The 22,907-nt window shown below is 45.6% G+C and overlaps 1 protein-coding gene and 1 long non-coding RNA gene across 3 annotated transcripts; one reads left to right on the top strand and one right to left on the bottom strand.

Annotated features, from left to right (window-relative positions):
• Window positions 1-62: 62 nt before the first annotated feature.
• LOC117601926 (LIM/homeobox protein Lhx9) lies at window positions 63-11,899 on the bottom strand. Of its 2 annotated transcripts, none has more exons than XM_034319298.2 (5): window positions 11,622-11,899; window positions 8,530-8,703; window positions 7,290-7,522; window positions 3,538-3,788; window positions 63-3,245 (listed from the first exon to the last, which is right to left on the bottom strand). In XM_034319298.2, the coding sequence occupies exons 1-5, from the start codon at window positions 11,897-11,899 to the stop codon at window positions 2,991-2,993; spliced, it is 1,191 nt and encodes a 396-aa protein (XP_034175189.1). In that variant the 3' UTR covers window positions 63-2,990. The 2 variants fall into 2 exon arrangements, with proteins under 2 accessions (XP_034175189.1, XP_034175190.1); XM_034319299.2 differs by having other exon boundaries at window positions 3,538-3,773.
• Window positions 8,614-22,826, top strand: LOC117601928 (uncharacterized). The gene is made up of 4 exons (XR_004580834.2): window positions 8,614-8,734; window positions 11,643-12,014; window positions 21,339-21,699; window positions 21,762-22,826. It is a non-coding gene; the product is annotated as an uncharacterized LOC117601928 (long non-coding RNA).
• Window positions 22,827-22,907: the final 81 nt, after the last annotated feature.

Here is a 22,907-nt window from a genome sequence, read left to right as displayed (position 1 = left end):
CTTCAGGGCCTACAATTTACACGAGAGGTTCCTATGTTGGTATAACCCCTAAGTAGAAGATCTTATTTCTCCTTTTTCTTCCGCCTCTCGACCTTCCTCCTCCATCGCCGCCACTTCTTCTTCTTCTTCTTTGAATCTCTTCTTCGACGAGATTCACCACCACGCTTGTTCACGCACGAACGCGAAATCCTTAAATACCTAATTCGATGCTAATTAGAAGTCGCACTTGCTGTTGGTGGACGATTTCAAAGCTGTTTGCTCGCGTGTGGCGGAAACAGCAACGATATCCCTGCTGGTAACTCGGTTATTATTGATGCTTTAAGAGGAACACAGTCTTGAATGAATGCGAGGATATTCGAAAGGGTGATCCCTCGACGCGGAAGATGTTTGGTGAAATTCTGCAGGACGAATAAAATTCACGTTTCATGGGGATACCGGTCAAAGATTACTGTCAGAGGATTTTTAACTTTGTCGAATAGATAGAACCGAGGCGGTCTCGTTTTCATGCCGCTCTATGGGGTCTCTTTTTGGCTGGCTCCTTGGACGGAACTTAATTTGCGATTCAATTAAGAACGGCGAATGGACAGGACGCGTGGGATCGACCATCCTCCTGTTTTCAACTTCGATTTTCGAGAAAATGATTACTTTTCTAATTTTTAAATGTTTCTCGTAGCGATATGTATTTAATGATTTATGATAGGAATGGAAATAATGCGGTCAGGTGGTTCGCAATAAAATTCATCGTTTCCAAAGTCCAGATGTACGTAACTATTTATTATACGATAATAGTCGCACTTCGAATGCAGCACATTAATTTTTATCTATACAGTTTTACATAATTGGTTCACTTCTTTGTTTTTTAATCGCTTTATTATTCTTAAGACGCTGACGTACATTGAATCATCGCTATGCTACACATGCCTAACACGCGACTGTTTCGCCACTCGCCGACTAAATGCTGACTATTTTCAACTATCGACTCGATCGTCGTCGTCGTCGTCGTCGTGGCTGTTTTCTCGGGGTGTCATGTCGCAAAACGTGGAAAGAAGTACGAAAAACTCTTGCTCTGTTCTTTAATTGACGAAATCTCGGATCTGTTCACCGGTCTGATAGGAATTTCACGGTGTACACGGAATTCCATCGTGGAAAGGGTGAACGATCTATTCGAACCTGTCTCATCGCGAATAAATATTCATTTCTAAATACGATGTATATAAAAAATTATAGGTTCTCGTTCGTTACAAATAAATTTCTTCTTTTCATCGTAGGAATCCTCATTTCCTATCGCGCGCACAAAGAACGTGTCGCAATTAGAAAGCAGATTGATCGTGTTCGTTTCGTTCGATTCGCTGTCCATCACTTTGCTACACATCGTTTCGTTCTTAAGAAATCGTTTCAAGCACCAAAGGTAGATCCAGAGAGAGGCGACGATGGGGATCGGCCTTCTCTTAATTCAGAAAATTAATTTCTGTTTTTATCGAGGTACTTTTCTTCGGATATAGTCAAATAATCGCTACTAAAATTTCGATTTGTTCTACTTGTTCTAAGCAAAACATCTGGATCCGCCCCTGTCATGCATCATTAAGAGTTCTGCGTGTTCTTTCGCTGATATACACTTTTTGTGTCCGTCAGTGGTCGAATATGCGTATTCCATGCCGATCGAATCCAAAGATCGTGGTGTTAAACCTAATAACAAGCGTTGGAAAATGAAATTCATGTTTATAAATTAGCAACGAGTCGATTGTAGGATAAGAAAATTGTTCGTAAGTAAATATAGTCATCGACTTTGGATTCGCTAGGCATCGTAGAAAGAAAGAAAAGAAAGGAATCTCGCATCTTAGCTACGTATGTACGTACGTTTTTGGCACGAGGAGAGGAACGCCGTTTTACCACACACCTGTCGCAATCGTTCGTTCGCCATTTTCTAGTCTGTATATCGTTACTCGCGTTATCAAAAAATGTCTTCGTAACTCGATCTCGACTAAAGAGAAGGAGCGAAGCAGCTCGCGAGCTCGTTGCCGCATGGCAAATGCTCTGTTACACCTTGGTAACTTTCGTGGAAATGAATTTTCCTCCGTTCCAATGGCTCATACGTTACGTTACATTTGGCCATATCGCGTTACAGAAGGAAATCAATTGTTTCCTCTCGTTGGTCCGTACGGCAAACGGGCTCGCGGTCTCGCTAACGAGACAAACTATCGCCTAGTACCTTTGGTAATTCGGATGTGCATGGAACTATGATTATTATCACCGATCGCTTAAACATAATCCGTCGCAGCTGAAACGCTGTCTTACTAGCTTACGCCTGGTCGTAGAGATTTAGAGCCTCGAGATCTACTTCCTGCTGAGCATTTTCTCGCCTCCCGTATTCCTTTTTCTCTCGGAATAAATTTAATTCCAGCAATTCGGTAAAAAGCTATTTGACATATTAAATAACGCGATGAAAACAGCCTACAATTATAATAATTCAAATCTTGACTGTTTCATTTTCCAATTTCAACCTTCCATTAAGTATCTTACGAAATGAACCCTTCTTCGAATTACAAGTGGCCTTCGAAATCTTTCAATTAAACATGAAATGCTGTTTAAACAAAATAATAGCCTCCTGGAACGATCTATTCGAAGAAGGATGAAAACGCAAAGTTTCACCTTGATTCATCGGTCATGAATCAGTTGATTACTCACCAGGAAAATGATCGGACGCTCTACGAGTATCTTCTACGCGCTGTCCAAGAGAGGAACCGCTCTGAATGCAACGCGAAAGGAAAACGCGAGACAGAAGCTGGATCGGGTGTTCTCGAACGATCAACGTAGGAAACGCGAAGGAAGATGATCAGAAACAAAAGAGAAACAAACGGATCCTAGGAGAGCAGGATCTTCCCTGAAGGACAGCGCGTCGAATGTCGATCCCAAAGAAGGACACGGGTGATCCTTCATGCAAGATGGCTGGAAAGGCTGCTGTAGCTGTCTTCCTCCATCTCAAGCCGTCGTCAGTAAAGATCGGAGAAGGAAACCTGAGAGGAAACGCCGGAATGTAGGTGGTGAAGAGCGTGCAGCTCCTCCATCGAGGTCGACGGCATACTGTTGCTGTCCCCTAGGATGCTAGCAGCCGGTCCCACGTTTGGTGAACCAGCCGTGTTCGACGGTACAGGTGTACCTGGACACCCTACGTTGCTACTCGTCGTGTTACCCTCCTGCCTCATCATGTTCCGTCGCCATTTCGCGCGAGCGTTTTGGAACCACACCTGGCACACGAGAACCGTGTCTTTCAGAAGCTGATGATTCTGAATTATCTTAGCCATTCGGGGAGATGGTTTGTAATATTATACTTAAATTTAACTATGAACGACGTTAGCCAAGTATCGTGAAAATAGTAATAATTCATTGAAAAATTAATAAGCTATTTCTAGCGAAGAAGCAAAAAGAAAAAAGTTTTCAATATAAAAGAATAAATGATCTCGTTATCGATTTAAACGATGTTGGAGTCGAGCTCGGACCAGGGGGGGAAGGAAATCGAGAACGAAATTTATTTCCCACCTGAAGCACCCTCTTCGAGAGTCCCGTCTTCTGCGCCAGTTGCTTGAGGTCCTTCGCGTCGGGATTCTGATTTATAGCAAAATAATTCTTCATCGTTCGCAACTGATGGTGCTTGAAGCTCGTTCTCATGCGCTTCGTTCGTTGGCTCTGATGCACAGGCCCTGGTGAACCAACAGACGCTTCGTACGCTGCCAACGATTCCATGGACGAAGACAGTTCGGTAGGATGAAGGAGTTCTGAAACAAAGTACCCTATTTCATCGAGTACTACTATTTCTTTTCAACTTGATACTTGATTAAAAAAAAAAAAAAATACAGAATAGACAAGTGAGAATTGCAAGAATATTCTATTATCCATTACTCTATTCAAAATCTATTTCAAGCAACTTGAGAATCTCCCAATTTCAATAATCAACGAAATACATCTGAATCGTGAACTTTATTATCGAAAAGTCGCGTCTTCGATCGACCACCATCGACGAGTAGAATCGTGTTTCGATCCCGAACGATCGATCCAATCCAGCGAGTCGTTCGTCAAACGAATTTCCGGGCACGTAATCGCGTAACGTCGTTGGTCGAATAAGAGGAGGCAAGTCGCGTCGAGGGAAGGAGATCGGTGCAAGCGTTCGGTGCCGTTGCAAGTTGCAGTTGTTGCGCGCCGGCGGAGCGAAGGAACGCATCCAATAAATAAGACGACGAGGGTAACCATTGAATTCAATCGAGAGAAAGAACGGGTTCCAGCGACGTTCGTGGACAGCCGGCGGCGGCGACGACGGTGCCGTGGAAGGGAACGGGGCAACCGAAGCCAGAAGTAAATCCCCGAGCACGTATCCGCCATTACTGTTTATTGTCCCGAACTTCCATTCCCTACGGACGACGACGGGCTGTTCTCTCTGTCCATGGTTCGCGATCCAGAAAAGAGAAGAACCGATTCCCGTGGACGGCCACACCGCCGTTGGAATTCGTTTTGCCGGGGTGAACGACACGGCCATTTTTCTTTCCCTCGGATCGCCGGAAAAACGATCGCTCCGTTACGATTCCGCGGAACCGGACGACACTTTTGGATGTTCTTTGATGAACATCCAAAGCGCCAGTCTTCAATTTTACTGATCCTTGAAATAATTTTCATTTACTTAAAATAATACTGTGGCAGTAATCACATTTTCCCTCGAAAGGTTGCTGAAACTCGGGTTCGTTCGATTGAGAAACGTAACGCTTTCCACGGGAAGCAGCTCTATCAATAAACGCGAGCAGAGCGGATCGTCTCTGCAAAAGGAATACGCAAGTTTTTTCACGAGGATGGCCTGGTTCCCAAGCGAACCCGCCGCACGGAACGAGGCCGATAGAAGGATACTTTGGGTAGGGAGCAGATTGGGAGACGTGGTTTTCGTGGTTCAAGAATGAGATTACAATTTGTCAGGTCCAGGCTAGAGGAGGAAATCGCGCGGATGGCTCGGCTGTTCGAGGCGAGGATCGTCCTCGTTCCGGCAAGAAACTCACGCAGGCGGCATTACAGTGTTCCGCCGGCCATTTCTGTTGCCAGTGGCCACGTATTGGCCACGGCAGCATTCTTTTCCGGCCAGATCGGCCAATCGATGCATCTCGCCACCGATACCCATCTGTCACTGTCCGTTGGGCCCCTAGCCTTTTCTCCGCTCGCGACCGCCGCGCTGGTTACACGGCACGTCCGGTGAATTCGCTCGAATCGACTTTCGTCCGCCTCTCTTCCGGGGGCTTCGGTGGATTCTGGCTAACCTTTTGTCTTGTCACTCGCGTTCGCTTCGATCAGTTTTGGATTTGAGTAGAATTTGGTAGAATTCGGGGGGTGAGTTTCGTTTGCAATTTTTGGAATTTACAGTGCCTTTTGAAATATTTTATAGCATATCAATTGAATTTTAACTAAAATCATATTTTTAGCTTTGAAATCTTCTTTTTAAGCAAAGCGAAAATACTTTTGAACGGAGAAACGACGGGCTGTTATCGAGTTCGCAATTCCAGCGATTCATCGAACGCGTCGCTCCAGCGGACGTCCAGACGGAATAGTTCGAAGGGAATCGTCGGTCGGGACAAAAAGTGTCCCAATTATATATAAAGACAATAAAAGGCGAGCCAGTCGGCTGGTTCCCAGACTGAACAGACAACGCAGCGCCCAACAAGCATCTCTTGGACGATTTTATGGCTGTTGATCGTAAATTCTTGCCGCTAGTCTAAAACTCATCCCCTCTTGGTCGATTATAAAATAACCGAGTCGTTAAACATCAGGAAACAAATCAGAAGAGAATAGAACGAGACTAATAATCCACCCTTTTCATTGTAAATTATGTATGGTGTATGATTGATCATCCACCTTCCCACCCTCGGTTCCCTTTATTTCCTTCATGGTTCGATTTCGTTGGAAAGGAACCATGGAACGTCTTCCGGCATGTTTAAACGTGGGCCAATTAAAAGCAAGCCGCGATACGACATTTGCCAACGCAAGGACAGACGCGTTCGACGGAGCGTATTTATTCAGCTCTCGAAAAGGAAAACCGTTTGACCGGCTGGCACATGTCCAACCGAACAGGACAAAGAGGCGCGGCAAAGTCCGCGTGGCCCTTGTCGAGGATCAATTATAGACAGCCGGCGAAATTTCGCCGTGGAATTCCGCCGTGAGTCGATGAGAGAACGGTTTAACGAGGCTAAGGCCGCGTGTTACATTGAAACGATGACAAAAATTCTCTCTAACTAACGCGTTTCCATAGTTGCGTTCACATTCCGTTGTTGCGAGTCCTGATCTCGGGCGAAACTAAATACTTGAATCATAATCTATTGCCTTTTAAGTTTGCTCAAAATTGTTTATAGCTTAGAAGAAGCCGTGATGTATCAGTGCTCTTTAATGTGGGTGCTATATTGCTTTAGAATCCATCGTACGGGTATTTCGCTTTTTAGCACCCATCGCTCTAACATCTTGCGCTTTGACACCCATCGCTCTATCATTCATCGTTTTAGTATTCTGCGTTGTAGCACCCATTGCTCTAGTATTTCGCGCCCTTACAGGCATCACCCTAGCACCCATCGCTCTAGCATCCATTACTCGCTGCTTACATGCACGCGATCTGAAGCCGATTCGCATCTAAACCCGCGATCCCTGAAAGCTTTAGTAAATATTTGCACACCGAACGAACCAGCTATTATGCTCATTGCTCGACAAATAATACAACTCCCTTGATTCGCGGAATGGAAAGTAGAAAAGAGAAGTTTGAGAGAGAGAGAGAGAAAGAGGGTGATTCGCACGTTGATAGGTGCAGTCTCGAAGAGGAAAGAAAGAGAAGAGCGAGCAGGGAGCACCACGTGTTCCCATGGTTTTAAGAACCGTGTTTGAAAGTGCACCAAGCACACCCCCGTTTACCATCCGGCCCAATTATCCCTCTGCCAACCCCTTCCATCCCTCTCTTACGTTCCGCGTTCTTTCACCACTGCCAATTACACGTATTTGCGTATACGGGGACGCGGAGAGGCGAGACTGGATTCTTGTGAATTCTTTATTGTTTCGACTACACGACGGAAAGAACAAAGGCACCTGGCCGCGTTTTTTCTTCCTTTCTCCCCTGGTTTTTCTTCTCCTCGTCGTCGCGGAATCGATACACGGACTACGATATATTACGGATCAATATTTCATTTAGCCTGGATCGATCGTCGCCCGTATTCGTTAATGGTTTAAATTCATAATTAAAAGAAAAAAAATAAAGGAAAATAATGTAAGAATTTACTCACCAAGAGCACCAGCAGCGAGCCTCATCGTGACGGGTAATTCGGAACCGGTGACCTCCGATAGCTTCCTCTTTCTGGGTCGACCCTTCTGCACCGTTGCGGAAGATGCGATAGGGCTCTGCTCCGCGGCGCTGTAATAAGCCGGAAGCGGCGACACCCCCGGGGATCCGATGTCCTCGATGTTGCTGGCTGCGTTCCCATAATCACCCGCGCAGCACAGCAACTCATAGTGGGGTCTTGGGACCGACCAGCTCGTCATTCGTGAACCTTGCTGTCGAGTATTTCAGTGGCGACCCTGCGTTATCCTCCGAGTTCGATGAACGCGCGAACGCGGCGGTCTCGCTCGCGAGAGGAGACAGACGATTGGCCACGCCGGTTTCCGCTCGATCGGATCGATCGGATCGATGGAGTCGGCTGAATCCAAGCGTTCATCGCGGATGCTTTTCGGTCTTCGTTTCGCTCGATTTTTTTTTTCTTCTCTTTTTTTCGTTGCTTTTACGGAGTGCGCGGAATGGAGTCTCTGCCCTTATTTAACGTTTGCTACTCTTTTCTTTTTTATTTTAACCCTCTCACCACTTTAAAGTCACATATATTTTTTATTTGAAATAAAGTGTTATCTACCTGATCAGAAGGAATAAAATAATGCTTCGTTTCAAATAATATTTCTGTAATTATTAAAGTTGGTATTTCAACGCTAAAAGGATTAATATGATCGAATTCACGTAGTTTAGAAACTTTCATTAGTAATTGACGTGATTAGAAAGTAATTACTCGAAATTTCTAAATATCTTTCCTGGTATCTCTTCTGATAGCAAACCGTAGCTACTGTCCGTTTGATATCTCTTTCCACGGACATAAATCTCATTGGCAATCGAAGTTACTTTAGATCGAATCCTCTCGACTCACCTCCGCTCGTCCCATGATTCGCACGATTCCCGTGTTGATCGATAAACGCCGTGGATCAATGATAAATCGACGATCGAATCGATCGAGCGGAGAGGCACCGCGACGTCTTTCCCTTTTACGAGAACGCGCGTCGAGCCCTCGACTCGATCCTATTTCACAAAATAAACCGGACATTGAAGACGCGAGAGTATGGTCGTTAGTCGATGATCGCGCGGAAGGAATGATTGAATGCCCTAAACGTCGACGCGCCTCGCGTTTCTGTCACTCTCGTCATCAAACTCGTTGATAACAAAGAGACGGCCTTCGAAGGATGGTAATTCGGGCTGGTGTTTCTCACCTACAGTAGACCAGACCGTCCCTCTGCCCGAAATGGTCGCCCTTGTTCAATGGGGTGCCACAGGAGGCGCACGTGAAACAGGCCACATGGTAGACCAGATCCCTAGCACGCATCACCAGCTCCGAGGCGGAAATTCCGGCCCGGCATCGAGAACATCGCGACACGGCGAACAACCTGAAGACAGAATTCACCAAGAAATCCACTGGTTAACCCTTTATACCGTACAATTTATGTAGAATGATGTTTCCTTAAATTATCATCGGGGGGGTGGTAATTACAAAATTTTCATTCTAATATTCATACACTTCAGAATTCAAATACTTGAAACGTTCGAGTGATTTAAATTCAATTTCTAATCGAAAGAAATCCTGAAAAATCACCTTCCATCCTCTAACTAGCTACCGATAGAACGACTCAACTACATCACGCTGGTATCTGTCCACCAATCAACCCTCTTAATACCGCGAAATCGCTTCGATTCCCTCCGGCCCTTCTAACCGAGGCGAGTATGCATGTTCCGGGTTCCTCGGAGGAGCTGTAACCCGTTCTCGATCACGCGTTCTTCGTAGAAATCCCCTAATTACAAAATCAACGATCCCGATCGTCTCTCGAATTCATCGATCCTTGCCTCTCCGGAGGCACACGTGACCCCCGTTGTTCGTGACTATCGGCTCGGACCAAAATCGGAGAACAATGCCGTTCCCCTCAGCGAGTTTTTTCTTCCTTCGATACTACCATAACGTACCGGAACAGGGTGTTACAGAAGGAATACGCGGATAGGTAGGGATCCCTTACGTACTCTGGTATCGGCGGGCGACGATCGAGGCAACGTTACAGTTTCCGAAGCGCGAAAACCAAATAGAGACAAAGGGGTTTGGCCTGGATATGGATCGTTGCATATTGCATGGGGGAGCTGCTTGTATTCTTCTCTAACGAACCAACAGCCTGCAGGATCAACGGGTCTGGGGATAGGTCTACCGTGTTCCACCCTCGCTTGGAATCCCTAGCTCCTCTGTCATTCGATATATCGACGTAGTAAAAAAAGATGCTCGCCATATTGGTATTTCAAGATTATACGTGCTGGTAGCTAGAATCACTTTGATAACTATATTTCTTACACTGAATTCTAACAATGAAATTTTTCTATGACGTTAAAGTAACGCTTCTGGTGAATTCCAAGATTTAAAATGACAATTTGAATTGTCAAAGGTCCCTTTGTAAACGGGACAGCACCTATCCATTATTTCCTCGATCTTCCTTCAACGTGCTGTCAGAAAATGGTTTCAAAGCACTGTCTTCGCTCGAAGAATTTGACAGCGGGCCAAAATCTGATCTGTCAGACATTTGCGTCAGACTTCGAGCTAATTGTAACGTTTCAACAAAACCAGCGCGACGTTATTTCCTACGCGAGTCAAAAATATAACGAAATAAAAGACTTTGACAGGGTTGCAATTTTTTTGTATGCAAATGTCACGGTGCGACAGGTTTTTGTTTCAATTTAAACGACAATGTAATTATATCGCGTTCTACGTTTAAAAGTGAGAATTGAGATATTAAAATGAGAATTTATAAGGAATGAAATTAAACGTGGTCGTTACATGAAATGGTAATCAGATGCAGGGGATCTGTTACTGTGTTTTTGTCTATGAAAACCGCATTCTCGTTGCAATTCAAAGGGCTAAGTTACGAAGCTACTAACCAATGCGACAAAGAAACTATTCGTTGCATAATTCTCTGTATCGTCGAAAGCGTGAGAAGGTGGTTTCTTGTCTGTTTTTTCTTTCATTGGAATCGTTAAATCGACGAGCTTCGACCAGCGACAAGCGTTAAATATTCAATCCTTTATGAATTATTCGTTACAGAAGCATTCTTGCACAACTTCTCCAAAGCTCGACTGGTCTCGTGAATTAATCGATGAGAAAAGTGGAAACTCTTGGAGTTTCAATCTTGGGCAAACTTGTTGTTAAAATATTAATTCTTACTATAAGTACGCTTTGAGTCATTCTGACCTGGTACCTAAAGAATTGTTATATAATTTCACTGCACTAAGGTCTTATTGTGTTTCTGCTGTTCTTGAGCATTAGTTTCCTATTTCTTTTAGAAAAATGAGAGACGATCGAATTTCTAATTTGTCCTGTTTCAATCCTATGATCATTGTCCTTGTCCTTCATCAACCTACGACCGAGAGACTCGATGGAACGAAATAATTAAAGGGAACAGAAGGAAGGGGTGTTCGGTCTAATATGAGACATTTTTCTGGCTCGTTACAGCGAGAAAGATGAAACTAAAGACACGTGCCATAACGAATGTAGTGTTTTGTGATCGAAACGTTGCGAACACTATCATCGGTTTGTCTTTCTTCGAAGATTATATGTTCTCGATTACTCTTATCGGTGAGACTAAGTATATCAGGAATTTTTCATCGCTAAAATTACCTACAGAGAAAAAATGAAATCTTTCGGACTTAAAATCAATTAACGCGAATATCGTAATTACGATCGGCGTGTTGCGAAGAAGCAAAGAACGGAAACAGCCGCGCAAAGGAACGATCCAGCGAAATCGATCGATCGAAACGCCGTACCGGCACGAAGAAAAACGAAGTGTCATCCGGTGGCTCTGGAAATCGTGACCGCGTGTTTTTATCGCGGCGAGTATATCACCGTGTGGAATTTCAGATCCCGGTTCGGGTGCCTAGCCAGCGGGGCTCAGAGTTGGCCATTAGTAGACATTTTGTGTGGTCCGGGCGAAGTTTTGAGCCGACCGGGCGCTCCTATGCAAATTCGCGGATACCCCAATAAATACTGGAAACGGGAAGCCGTACACCCGTTCCGGAGAACCGGGACCAAAGAATCTTGCATTAATCCCTAGCGTCATCCTGGTAATTCGACATGAAACTACCTGACGAATAGCTACATCCGCTTTGTTTCGTACGGTGATAGGGTTGAAAATCAAAAGAACGTAGAAAAAGTAAGTGAAGGGGTTGAAATAGCGAAAAGACACCACAGAAATGATCCGCGGAAAGCAAAAGTCTCGAGATACGGTACAACCCTCCCCGGTACGTTTCTAATCCTCTTACAACTACTACCACTAACCTATAATAATCCTCTTTGCAGTAGATGTTGCCATCCCTGGCGAAACAGGTCAACTCGGCAGCCAATGGTACCCGACAGTGGCAGCAACGTAAGCAACCACAATGCCACGCACGATCCGCGGCCCTTAAGTACCATCGTTCGGCTATCTCTCTGCCGCAACCACCGCAGCCAAGACTTCCGTCGCTGTTGTTGTTGTCACCGGTGGCAATCTGCCGATTGCTGATCGCACCATCCCCTGGAGGGGGTGTGCTGCTACCACAGCCGACTTCCTTCAGCATCTCGACTCGAACCGCCTCTGCCACCTACGCATTCTGTCACCAAGAAACAACCTGACAGTTTATATCACGATGGGTGCATCTTTCGGGCACATCGGACAGAGCAGATTTCCATAAGGTATCGTGTTATTAAAATTATGTTATAAATAGGAGAATTCATTAACGCGAGGTAACAATGGAACACTTTCCAAATCTCCCAATAGTTTGTCCCCGAATATCACGGTGAAAATTCAGTAAACTCTAAACTTTTTTCTCGACAATTGGGAGTCCTGAAGAACGAAGGACTCGTCTACTCGGGAGCAAAGGCTCCGCATTCATTCAGGGCACTTCTCGGTGGCGGCGCACGCAAGAACCGATGAATGAAAACAATTCGTGACTGCTGTCCCGTTAATGAATGACTCCCAGTGGTGGTGGTGGCGATGGTGGTGGTGGTGGCTCTCTTGGTTTCGAATCGGCCGCGAGCTAATTAGTAGAAGCTTGCGGATCGCCACAATAACTCAACGTCCTTTACGAGCACGGGCCGCACGTGATTTCCGTAAGTTAAATGGAGAAGGTGACGTCGTCTGGAATCAACTGTACACCTCGTTCTACCAAGGTGACGCCGTTTTGCTGGCGCGCTTGTCACCGGACGTATTAGGCCGAACGTGTGCCAGCTGATTTACAACTATTCTCCTCTTGTTCTTTCTTTTCTTTTCCTTCTTTTCTTGTTCACCTTTCTTCCGTCCTTTTTTCACGGAGATTTTGGTCGAGCCACAGAAGGGTGGTTTATGGGGTCGCTCGAACGCGAGCCCGGAGAAGAGCTGCGAACGAGATCGAAACGCGAGGTATACGCGGATCGTGATCGAGTTGTTTCTACACCGATGGAAATAATTAGAGGATCAGATTCTTGAACGATTTCAATGAAATTATCAACGAATGCAGCTGGATACGTTAAATGCCACACGTATATGCCATTTGAATTTTCATAAGAGTCTAATCAGAAATATTGGTATTGAAATAATAGCAACAATGAAATATTAGGGAAATTATTGGGAAGCCATTGGTGCAAATGATCCTCCAATTATATTCAGTAATTTCAATTCTTGTTAGGGGTGGTGTTCTATTTATTTAGGAATAAAGAGGTGAAATTTGATTAAATAGAAATGAGATTCATAGTCGTGTCAAAACAGAGCACACTATGAAATTTGATAATCCAAATTCCTCGACACTTCGAAGTTCTAATTGTGTCAATCAACAAACACAGCGCGAACAATTTACAGAATATGGTGGCGGATAATTTCATGGATGTTTTACCGTGAAAATCTTAACGATCACCTACCTGAGTGTTCAGTTAATCAGCTGGAAATTCGCCGGGGAATACCAGCGACTCCGTCGACGTCTTTAACGTTCTTTTCTACTGTTTTCTGTCGGCCGTCGCTCGTTCGTTGCCGTCGCAGCGATCCTGCACCGTGAGTTTATTGCACCTCGAATCCGATTATTTCCATCCGAACGATTGCAACGACCCTGAACCACCGGTAACAAGGTTTTCCAGATTGTGAATATGGGTGATGGTCGATCGCAAGATCGAGCTGTTTTGAGATCCGTCGGAGAGCGTCGCGACGTTGAATGCTTGAGACGAGAAATATTGGACGATCAAAGCGGATTGTCTGTCTCTAATTGCGAAGAGATTACTAATTTCAACTCCTCCCTTGTAACTTTGCTAAGAATATTTAAATGAAAAGAAGAGGTAAACGTGTACGTACACAAATTCAGAAGTGATGAAGCACTTTACCATTTCAAAATGATTAATTATCGTTACAGTAAATTTTATACACAAATCATCCTAATTATCCCTGGCCTAGTGATAGATACAGTGTCTAATTAATGTGCATGAATATCCTTTAAAGAACACTCGAAATTCACACAGTTCTAAACGTCTTCATATTCTACAAAAACCAACCATAAGCAATTGAAACACCTTTAAAGAAAGTCTAAAATCATTGACTCGAAGACCCCATTGCGGTTAACCACTACCATCGATACTTCTCAACTAAACGACCACACTCCACTACTTTCGAGGAACCATCGGATCACAATGTTTCCACTCGAAGAACACTTTCATCCTCGATCGTCCAATGTTTCTCGTTTCAACCCTTTTCGAATGTACCTGTCTGCTCCGGTTCCCGATCGCGGTGCTCCGTTAAGTATCTTATCAGCTGGTACCGTTGCAGCACGTTCTCGCGCGAGTCGAGCGACGGAAGCGGCGCGGCGCGATGCCGAATCGTATCGAACCGGAAGACGCCGCGAGACGCTCCTCTTTTTTCGCCGGCGAGGGTAAAATTGTGCGCGCCACTGGAAGCGGATAAGCTCGTTGGAGAGTGGCAGGCAAGGGAAGCTGTTCTCCGTCGGCGTAATAGTACGATCCTGGGCTGGCCATCCAGCGCCAGGGGCGGACGTCGTCGAGGCAGAATAGAGGGGTTGGCCCCCGCGTGTACATCGCACGGGGTGGGGTTTTCCACGGCTGCCCTCGAGGGGTAGAGACGTCGCGTCGCGTCGCGTCGGCACGTCGGCGTTTGCGCGTTCACGAGCCGCACGTCCGTCCTCGTTCCTCGTCGACGGCGACGCCTGCCCACAGTCGAGCTGACGCATCGACGCTGTAACCGACGCTCGATTGGGGATGATGGAACGTCTTGAGTGTTTTCGGGTTGTTCAGAATTCTAATGGACTTGAAAATTTTTATAGAAATTGCAAAACATTTCAGATTGTTATGTTGATCACCCATTATCGAGCTCCTTCTTTACCTTAAGCAATTAACATGGTATTATTGAAGAAAATTCTCAAATTTTACCTATATAGTTGAGTCTCGGAGCAACCGAATGACAAATAATCAGCGATATTAAAATCATCGCGAGGACACGTTTTTCGTCTGGGAATCGTGGACGGGATCGTTGCTGGCCCGTTTCAGTAACAATTTGTAACAGTATGCGTGAGTGACACGTGACTAACCGTTCGCGTGTCACGTCATTTCTCTTTTGCGCTCGCGAGTGCCTCTTCCCATTGAGAGGCACCGATTACAAATTAATTGAGAGTGAAACGCAAACGCACGACGAACGCTTTGAAAACGACGTCGCGTCGCGACGAGACGCTAATCATGAATAATGAACACCGGCCCGCAGTGGAACGCTTAGGAACATTTCCAGAGGTTCGTACGATAATTTTCCCTGATTCTCGCTGATTTCTGAAAGTTTCATCGAACTCGTCCAGTCACGCGACGAGAGAAAATTAATTATTGCTTTGTGATCAAGAATGTTGCATCTTCGTGAAAGTGAAAATCGGAAAATCGTGGTAAAGAGGATCTGAAATGAAATGAAGTTGAAACACAATGAATAACGATTTCTATTAGACGTATAAAGCGTCAGCTAAAAGGGGTTAACTTGAAGTGAAACTTCAAGTAACGAACACGCTCTCGCCAAGTCATCTCGCCTTTCTGCTCTAAAAACAGCTTCTGCCGAAAGTAGCAGTAACGACCGAAATCGCGCACCAAGTTCGGAGCGGAACCGAGCCGATGCACCTGTTTTTGTTCTGCTTCTCGCAGAATTCAGGAACAGATTTTCTCTTCCGTTTGCCCCTCTCGATCACGATCGAATCGCGACAGTTAGACGCATTGTCCCCCGCGACCAGTTCTGGATTCGCCTCTCCACGAACGACCGACTATATTTGGCACGGTGCAACGCGACGGAAATTCATCGTCCACCGCGACAGAATCGTGTCTCTGGAGTGCTGCTACTCTTTCTCCCTCGCTCTCGATATATCCCATCAGGTTCGTTAACCGCCTTCCCGGCACAATCGCAAGGTTTCTACAAATCGAGCCTCGCTTTTTATGTGCTCTTATTGCGAAGAGAGTTGTCGTGATTGTTAGTGGACAGATAGGAAATCATAAAGCGTACTAAAAACACGAAACAATAGAAAATTAGTTGCGTCCTGCGAGTCTGAGTAGATCCAGAAGTCATCGTCTAACCGAAACGTCATCGTTTCAAGAATGACAAAAGATTCTCAGAATAAACAAATATTTTTCGCGAATCGTGTTGGTCGCCTAAATGTCGAGCTTAAAGGAGGTCTGTCAGAGCCGTTCGATAAAAAGCAATCATCCAATAATTCGAGCCGAGTGAAATTCAATTGAAGGCAACGAGACAACGCGGCGCAGTGGTCGCAACCCCGTTTCTCCCTGGTAAGGAGCAAAAAACCAGCCAAGACCTCTCAATCAACGTGCTCTTCATCCCCCTAGTCCGCAATGTTCGAGAAGTAGGAGCAAGAGAAACGTAAGACGCTCGAAGCAACCCTATCACGCGGAAGGGTGGCCAAGGAAAGGCCTGTCCCGCTCGAAGACTTTAGGGATGCGGCGTCATATCGATCAGGGACTTTCGAAACAGCCTAGCAGAGGGACGGCTGAAAGCAATATTAACGAAGAAGAAGACGAGTACTAGGTCTATCTTCTCTCCCTCTCCTACAATATCCCTCTCTCTCTCTCTCTCTCTCTCTCCTCCATTCCCTCTCCCTGTGTCCTTGTTCGATCTACTGGAGGGGAACACGAAGGTACACTAACCCCAGGTCCAAAGCAGCAACCTCTCTCCGCTAGGCGCGGCCTTGCGACGCCCGCTCGATAGAAACCCAACCGGTTTCAGCCAATGGGGAGACCGGACGAAGATAAAGCCGTCGTCCGATTGGTCGACACGCTATTCAGACTGACACCGTGCTGATGGGAAGCGGCGAGCCACGCCGTTTGGAGATGGAACTGGTCCCGCCAGCATCCGTGGATCTGGCATCCGTGCCGAGAACGAGAGTCATCTGGTGGATGCTACAACACACCGTCTTCGATGCCGATGCGTCCCGACGAGGATCCTATCGAAATTGCTGACCGGACATAGATGTCGAATCGACTTTAGATCTTGAAAAAGTTTTACATGTCTTGGAGTTGCCCGCAAGTTGATTAAAAATTTAAGTCCATCCTTCATCCAGATTGCACTTGGTATAATACCAAGATTCTCCTTTCGAATCGCAACCCAGAATTTGGCTACCAACACGAGTTATCGAGACGAGCGATCGAATGAGTCAGCAGGACAGGGACTACCTCGTCAAAGTCATCATCGACAACCCCCGTCAAAGTTTCCCCAACGCGTCATCTCCCTACCGGACCCTATAATCCCAGCGGAACAGAAGATTAAACCCGATCCTCTTCAACTACCTACGGAACAACGATCGTGTCCCTGCGACTAAGGAATCGGGAAACTTGTAGCTAGGTCACAGAGCCGAGGTCTACTGGTCGTTGTGCTGAGCCGATCGCATTATGTAAAATACGGTGCGCCGTTCGCTAGGTTATCTGCCGTTGTAAGAGTAAATAAGTGCAAAGATATAACGGTTAATTTCCGTGTTAACCGCGTTTTATCGCGACGTCTATCCGCGGCGAGCCGCCCAAGCAGCAGGATACCCCGGCTCTCTCTTGCAGTGTGAATCTGCCGCGGTCGTCGTTCCACGCGTGTCTCTACCGTGTGCCCGCACACCGGTGCATCCGTGGCTCGTGTGCGTGGTGTACGAACACACGAACACACGTCACTTCGAGTGGTCCCTGTTTGATCAGGGAACGTGTGTTCCACGCGGTCTCGCGTGTTACTCTGCGTTTGTAAGCTGCTCGAGCTTGCATCTCGCGCTGAACGAGGACGCGACGAGAGCGGACACGAGCTGCGGATCGGCTGAGAAAGGGTGGGACGGAACGAGGACAGGGAGGAAGAGAGAAAAGGTGCGGTGCGTGTGCGCGTGCATCAAGTATATTTATGTGCGGCACCGTCACGTGGGTAAGGATCGTAGATTGCGGCCGGGACAGCGGTGTTGGTGAATGAGGCTGACGTGGATAAATGGTGCGTTTCCCCGCGGGAGACGTATACCCGGTGATCTTCCGGGGCCCCTTGGACTCGGTACAACGGCCGATCGGTGGTGCCAGGGCAACTCGAGGAAGCGAACCGCCTCGAATGCAATCGTCGGACCGATTGCTACCGCGTGTGCGCCGCCGCTCATGCCTGACCGTGACGGTGAAACCGCCTTGGTCGTCGATGGGTGGCGGGTCTCCGACCGCTCGTCGGAACTTGTGGGAAAACGCGAGGATCTGGTCCATAGAGCAAAAACCGTCGGTACTTGAAAGAAAAAGAAATACGGAAGCGCAGAAAAAGTCTGTCAAACGGTTGGTCCTGTTAGACGTGACAGTTTTCAAATTTATCTTTCTTCCTTGATTCAAGGAAAAATAGAAGAATGTCCTTTGTAAAGTATGACGAAGATACTTTCTAACAATCGTAACGCAAAATATTGCCCCTCTTCGCTAGTAAATCACATTATCCTTCACATCTGTATTATCTCCCAACAAAGTAACAAACCGTTACACGTGGCAACGAGAAGGGAACGTCTTAATTAGAAATTCTTGAGCAACCTAGGAGACTACGTATATCAGATGCTGGAGTACTTAATTTATCTTCCAAAAATGTCCCCTTCGAGAGAACCGTCAAAGTCTAAATCACTTTTACAGAAGGAAAGGAAACAGATGGAAGTATAGTTGTTAATTTTGTATGATGTCTTTGATGAGAAGTTGAGAATGTTCACCGGTTCTCCCGAAACGTGTCCATGTGATCCGAGCAGGTGGTACTGGAACGATGTTGGCCGAGATATCGCGGCGCGAACACGCATCGTCCGACACGAAAGCCGTAGGGAACTATGCTTCTCTTCTAGAGTGTGAGATGCATTTTTCAGCTTCCATTTGCAGACAATCGACGCCGGTAATCACGGGTTGGGCGCCGGAAGCCGAGAAGATATTCGCGCGCTCGCGATCAGATAACCCTGCACTGCCTTCGCCTGACCTGGCTGCCTACCTTGCTTTCTTATTCCTCCTCTAACCGCTCGTCCCGGCCTCCGTTTCGCCTGACAGGCCGGCATATCGCCAGAACAATGAGGCGACGAACTTAACAGGATCCGTAAACCGCGAACTAAGGGGCCGAACGCGGAACTGATCGCTATTCTGCTGGATGTTATTCGTTGTTCCAACAAGATGATCGCGTTTATAAAGCGACAGCTTTAATTAGATTTTAAGGATCGCGGTGGTGAACACTACTCCTCGTCAAGATTTAAAGAAGACTCACTAAAATTTCATTTATTTCTTTTTTTTTTTCAATTATTCAATTGCATTGAACTTGTAGTGTTTCGTTGCTCGTTTCCGGTCTTTGAAATCGAGCCATACGTTAACTATGCCGACGCAACGCATTAATTATCCAGTGGTAACCGTAAACCAGCCTGAATGTTTCCGAATTTCCTTCCCTCGAGATGCAACAACCGCTAAAACGCGATGTATTTTAATGAAATTTTTAAGTCCCCTTGGAACACGTGTCTTCCGCTTGTTATTTATGCAGGAAATTGCGGCAGATTTCGGTAGCTTAATGATCAACAGTGGTGCAAAATCGAGGGCACAGAATTAATTTGAAGGAAATTGAAACTTGAAATTATGCTGTTGTCTGTATTAATTTGGTGTTCATACAATTTTCTCTACAATTCTCTGCAAAAAGTTATAAGCAACAAATCATTCGGTAAATAACGTCCGAACTCCCAAACCAGAACATCACACCAATTACCCTCCTCGTCAGAGAGATAAAAACACGAGGAATCATTGGCGAACATCATTGTATACACTTACAATATTACGGCAACGCTTCCGAAGCGGAAACGGGACGAGCAAATGAAATTATAAAAATTCCATAAACAGACAACACACGCTTTTTTTCCTCCTGCTCGTAACTCAACGGCATGCCTTGTCTTTCTGTACGACCGGCGCCGTTAACCAGCCGCCATTTATCAGCAGAACGTAACGCAGCTTGGCATCGACTATATTTCCTACTCTTCCGTTTAAGAGAACACGATCCTCCCCCGTTGCTTTTCTTTTTCCCGCATTTTCCTCGACGTAGAGAGCAACCCTGAGCCTTGTTTCTCGCCGACAATGTTCCTTTTTTTCTTCCTGAAGACGCGCGAAAAATCGTGCGGCTAACGCGTTTCCTAGCCCATAAAATACGCGCTCTTCCTCCGTTTTTTTTCCCGCCCTTTTCCCGGCATGAAAACGCGATCCGGCCGAAGAATGAAATTCTCGTTACTCTTACGATGGGTAGGTTCGGTGTCGAGCATCCGGCGTCGGCGCGATTTATTTCAGCTTCCGTCTTTATCGTCGGCTAGGATCACCAGGTGAAAGAGGATATAGACCATAACCGCTTCGCGTTGGCTGGCTGCTTTGCTCGCCTCGCCTCTTGTATCCTATTATACGAATACGCGAAAAGCATCGCGGACAGGATAGGAGAAGGGAAAAAAAAAGATAGAATGACGAAAAGGGAATAAACGCGAGGACTCATTAAGAGGCTCGATGATAAAGTGAGTTATGGCACTCGCGGGGAATCGAGCCGTTCTACCAAGTGTGATTGCAACAGTGTTTCCGCCTTGTTGAGTCCGTTGCTTCGTTATTTATGCGAGCATCTTGTTTCGAGTAATATCTAGCTGACCCTTGAACGAGAGCTTGTGCAAAGTAACCCTTTCTAAACGCTTCGAACAGAAAATCTAGAAACGAGAATAGAATAACACGAGTGATTGGGGATAAAATTTTTGTTATTGTTATTTTTCTCAACAATTTGGATAATTTCAAGAAGTCGAGCGACGCGATAGCCGTCGTTAATGGCGCGAAACAGTAGGAAGGGATGAATCGAACGTCTTAGGAATCGACGAGTAGGAAGGCTTGGATAAACAAGTCGAAGCCACCCCGTTAAGCGGGTCGTCAAAGAGGACAAACGAGGATGTCGTGTGGAGGAAAGTTGACGCGAGCCAGGGTGAGAGGCGGCGTTTCTCTGATGTGTCGCCACGAGCCTCGTTTCACGTCTCTGGGCAAACAATATCCTGACTTACACGTATTTTTGGTCGTTCGAAGACTCGTGGCACCGTGTTATTTCTGCGACGAGGGAAAACGATTTCGAACAGGCTTCCGCTATTTTCTCGTTTCGTTGACCGTCCCAGTGGAAACGGACGTGTGTAGTCAGACAAGCCGTAATTGCAGTCATTCTTATATAAGGAAGCATCGTAGACAGATGAAAAATTTGCATGTTCCTGTTTAGCCACTTTGGTAAAACTTGAGTCGATAATCGTTAAAACAAAAATTCGGATATTCGATTAATATCGTGTTTAAATAATAGCGTGTATACACTGAAATCAAGTAGGCTTTATATTTCTATAGAATATTGATATCGAGGAACATCCGAAAAGTAAATTTCAGCAAATGGAAGTTTTAATTACGCGCAGGAAACAACGTAACTATTTTCCAAACAGTCAACCCTTCCGCGTTTATCCCATCAGAAATCGCACTGGACATTTTTCAAGTGTGTTTACGTTCCACTGGCAGGTCCCGATGCATAATCCTGGTCGCAGAATGGTTCCGGAGCGTCATATCCTTCGGCACGATTAAAGGACCGACGACTTTAATCCTGGACGAGCGTCCACGGGCAAGGCTGGAATACGATTCCAGCATAAAGCGACGACTTTATGGTTATTCGACGTACGATTCGCTGACGGGTTCACTTTGTGGAAGACAACGGGAGGAGAAAAGGGGAATAGGGAGGAAGACGATGACGAGGAGGAGAACGAGGACGACTCACGAACGACGACAAAACGCAGCAGCCACGCCGGTTTTGCTACCTGAATGCTTGCCCCTTGTGCGAGCTTTCTTTCCTCTAACGGGTGGCTCGATACGAATCTACTATCTGGTATTATATCTAAGACTTTCTAATGAAATACAATTGAATTTTAATAACTTGAATTTTTACAGATAAATTGCAAATACAATGCTTATTCTAAGATAGCTTACATATTTATTACGAGATTTCATGCAGTGCACATTGTTTGCTAATAGAAAGAAAAATAGCATTGCTAGTTTGAATAGATTTATTAGAAGGTTCCTAGGTGAGTTAACTGCGCGTTAATGAAACGCAACGTGTGGTTGAAGTATATCTTAGAAATGAACATCTAACTTCAGCAACTGGTGTAGCCATGAATCAAGTGAAACTTCACCATTTGTCCGTTCGTTCCTTGAACGAACTTCTCCTCGTTCAATGATCCAATCTTTCTAAATATATTATTGTTACTTTCCAACTTGATTTCCTCCTGCCTTCAAACTCGTTCTTAATGTTTCAACGGGTAATTGAATATTTATTAACTCGGTGCTTCGATGCAACCTACACTTCGAACAGTTTTAATATGATTGCATTTGAATTTATACATTGTACAGTTAATCATCCCTTTTGCAATTCCATTGTCTAAAAGTCTAAACCATCGAAAACTGTTCTTTGTCTGCAGAAATCCTCGGCCAATTTTCCTCTTCCAAGCAAAACCAAAAAATCCTTACTAACAAATGGAGTGCAAAGATTTTCAATAATGAAGGAATTTTGTGATTAATCGGAAGAATCGAAGGAATATCAATGATATTGAGATGGTACACCCTGTAGAAGGGTCTGAGAAGGGCCCTGGGTGCGAGAGGCGTAGGCCACGAAGGAACCTGGCGCGCTGGCAGTTGATGTGTGGCCATTGTGACGGAATTTTGATAACGACAGAGAACGCCATGGGGTATCCCGCGGCGCTACCCGCGATTCGGACGTCGGACATAATTCTCGTAAAATTCTCGGCTTTATGGTAATGCCCTTGTCTACGTATCGCCGTGGCGCACCGCGTCAGCTTCGAATTTTCTCCCTGAACCGCTCGATGATTTTTTCTTATCGCGATCGACCGAACTGCTGGATGATCTTCTCACCGGTATCTTCGCTTTGTGATCGTCAGGGTAAGTACTGAACTTTACAGTCTTTCGATATGACAAATTTTTACTTCCAATAATTTTTTTATTTTTTATCTCCACAAAATTTATTTTGAAATATGAAAAATTAAATTTTTTTCGTCGCATCATTGCAAATATCTGAAAACT

Source organism: Osmia lignaria, chromosome 13 (genome assembly GCF_051020975.1).
Source record: "Osmia lignaria lignaria isolate PbOS001 chromosome 13, iyOsmLign1, whole genome shotgun sequence".
Classification (NCBI taxonomy): domain Eukaryota; kingdom Metazoa; phylum Arthropoda; class Insecta; order Hymenoptera; family Megachilidae; genus Osmia; species Osmia lignaria.
The sequence above is the reverse complement of the archived record's forward strand: the minus strand, read 5'-3'. Positions and strand labels throughout refer to the sequence as shown.

Bases quoted from the DNA above. Each gene is read 5' to 3' on its own strand.
- LOC117601926 (XM_034319298.2), bottom strand. From the start codon at position 11,899: ATGCTGAAGGAAGTCGGCTGTGGTAGCAGCACACCCCCTCCAGGGGAT. The intron at 3,789-7,289 runs GTGAGTAAATTC...TCGATGAAATAG, and splicing joins GCTCGCTGCTGGTGCTCTTG to GGTACTTTGTTTCAGAACTC. The intron at 3,246-3,537 runs GTGGGAAATAAA...CTCGTGTGCCAG, and splicing joins TCTCGAAGAGGGTGCTTCAG to GTGTGGTTCCAAAACGCTCG.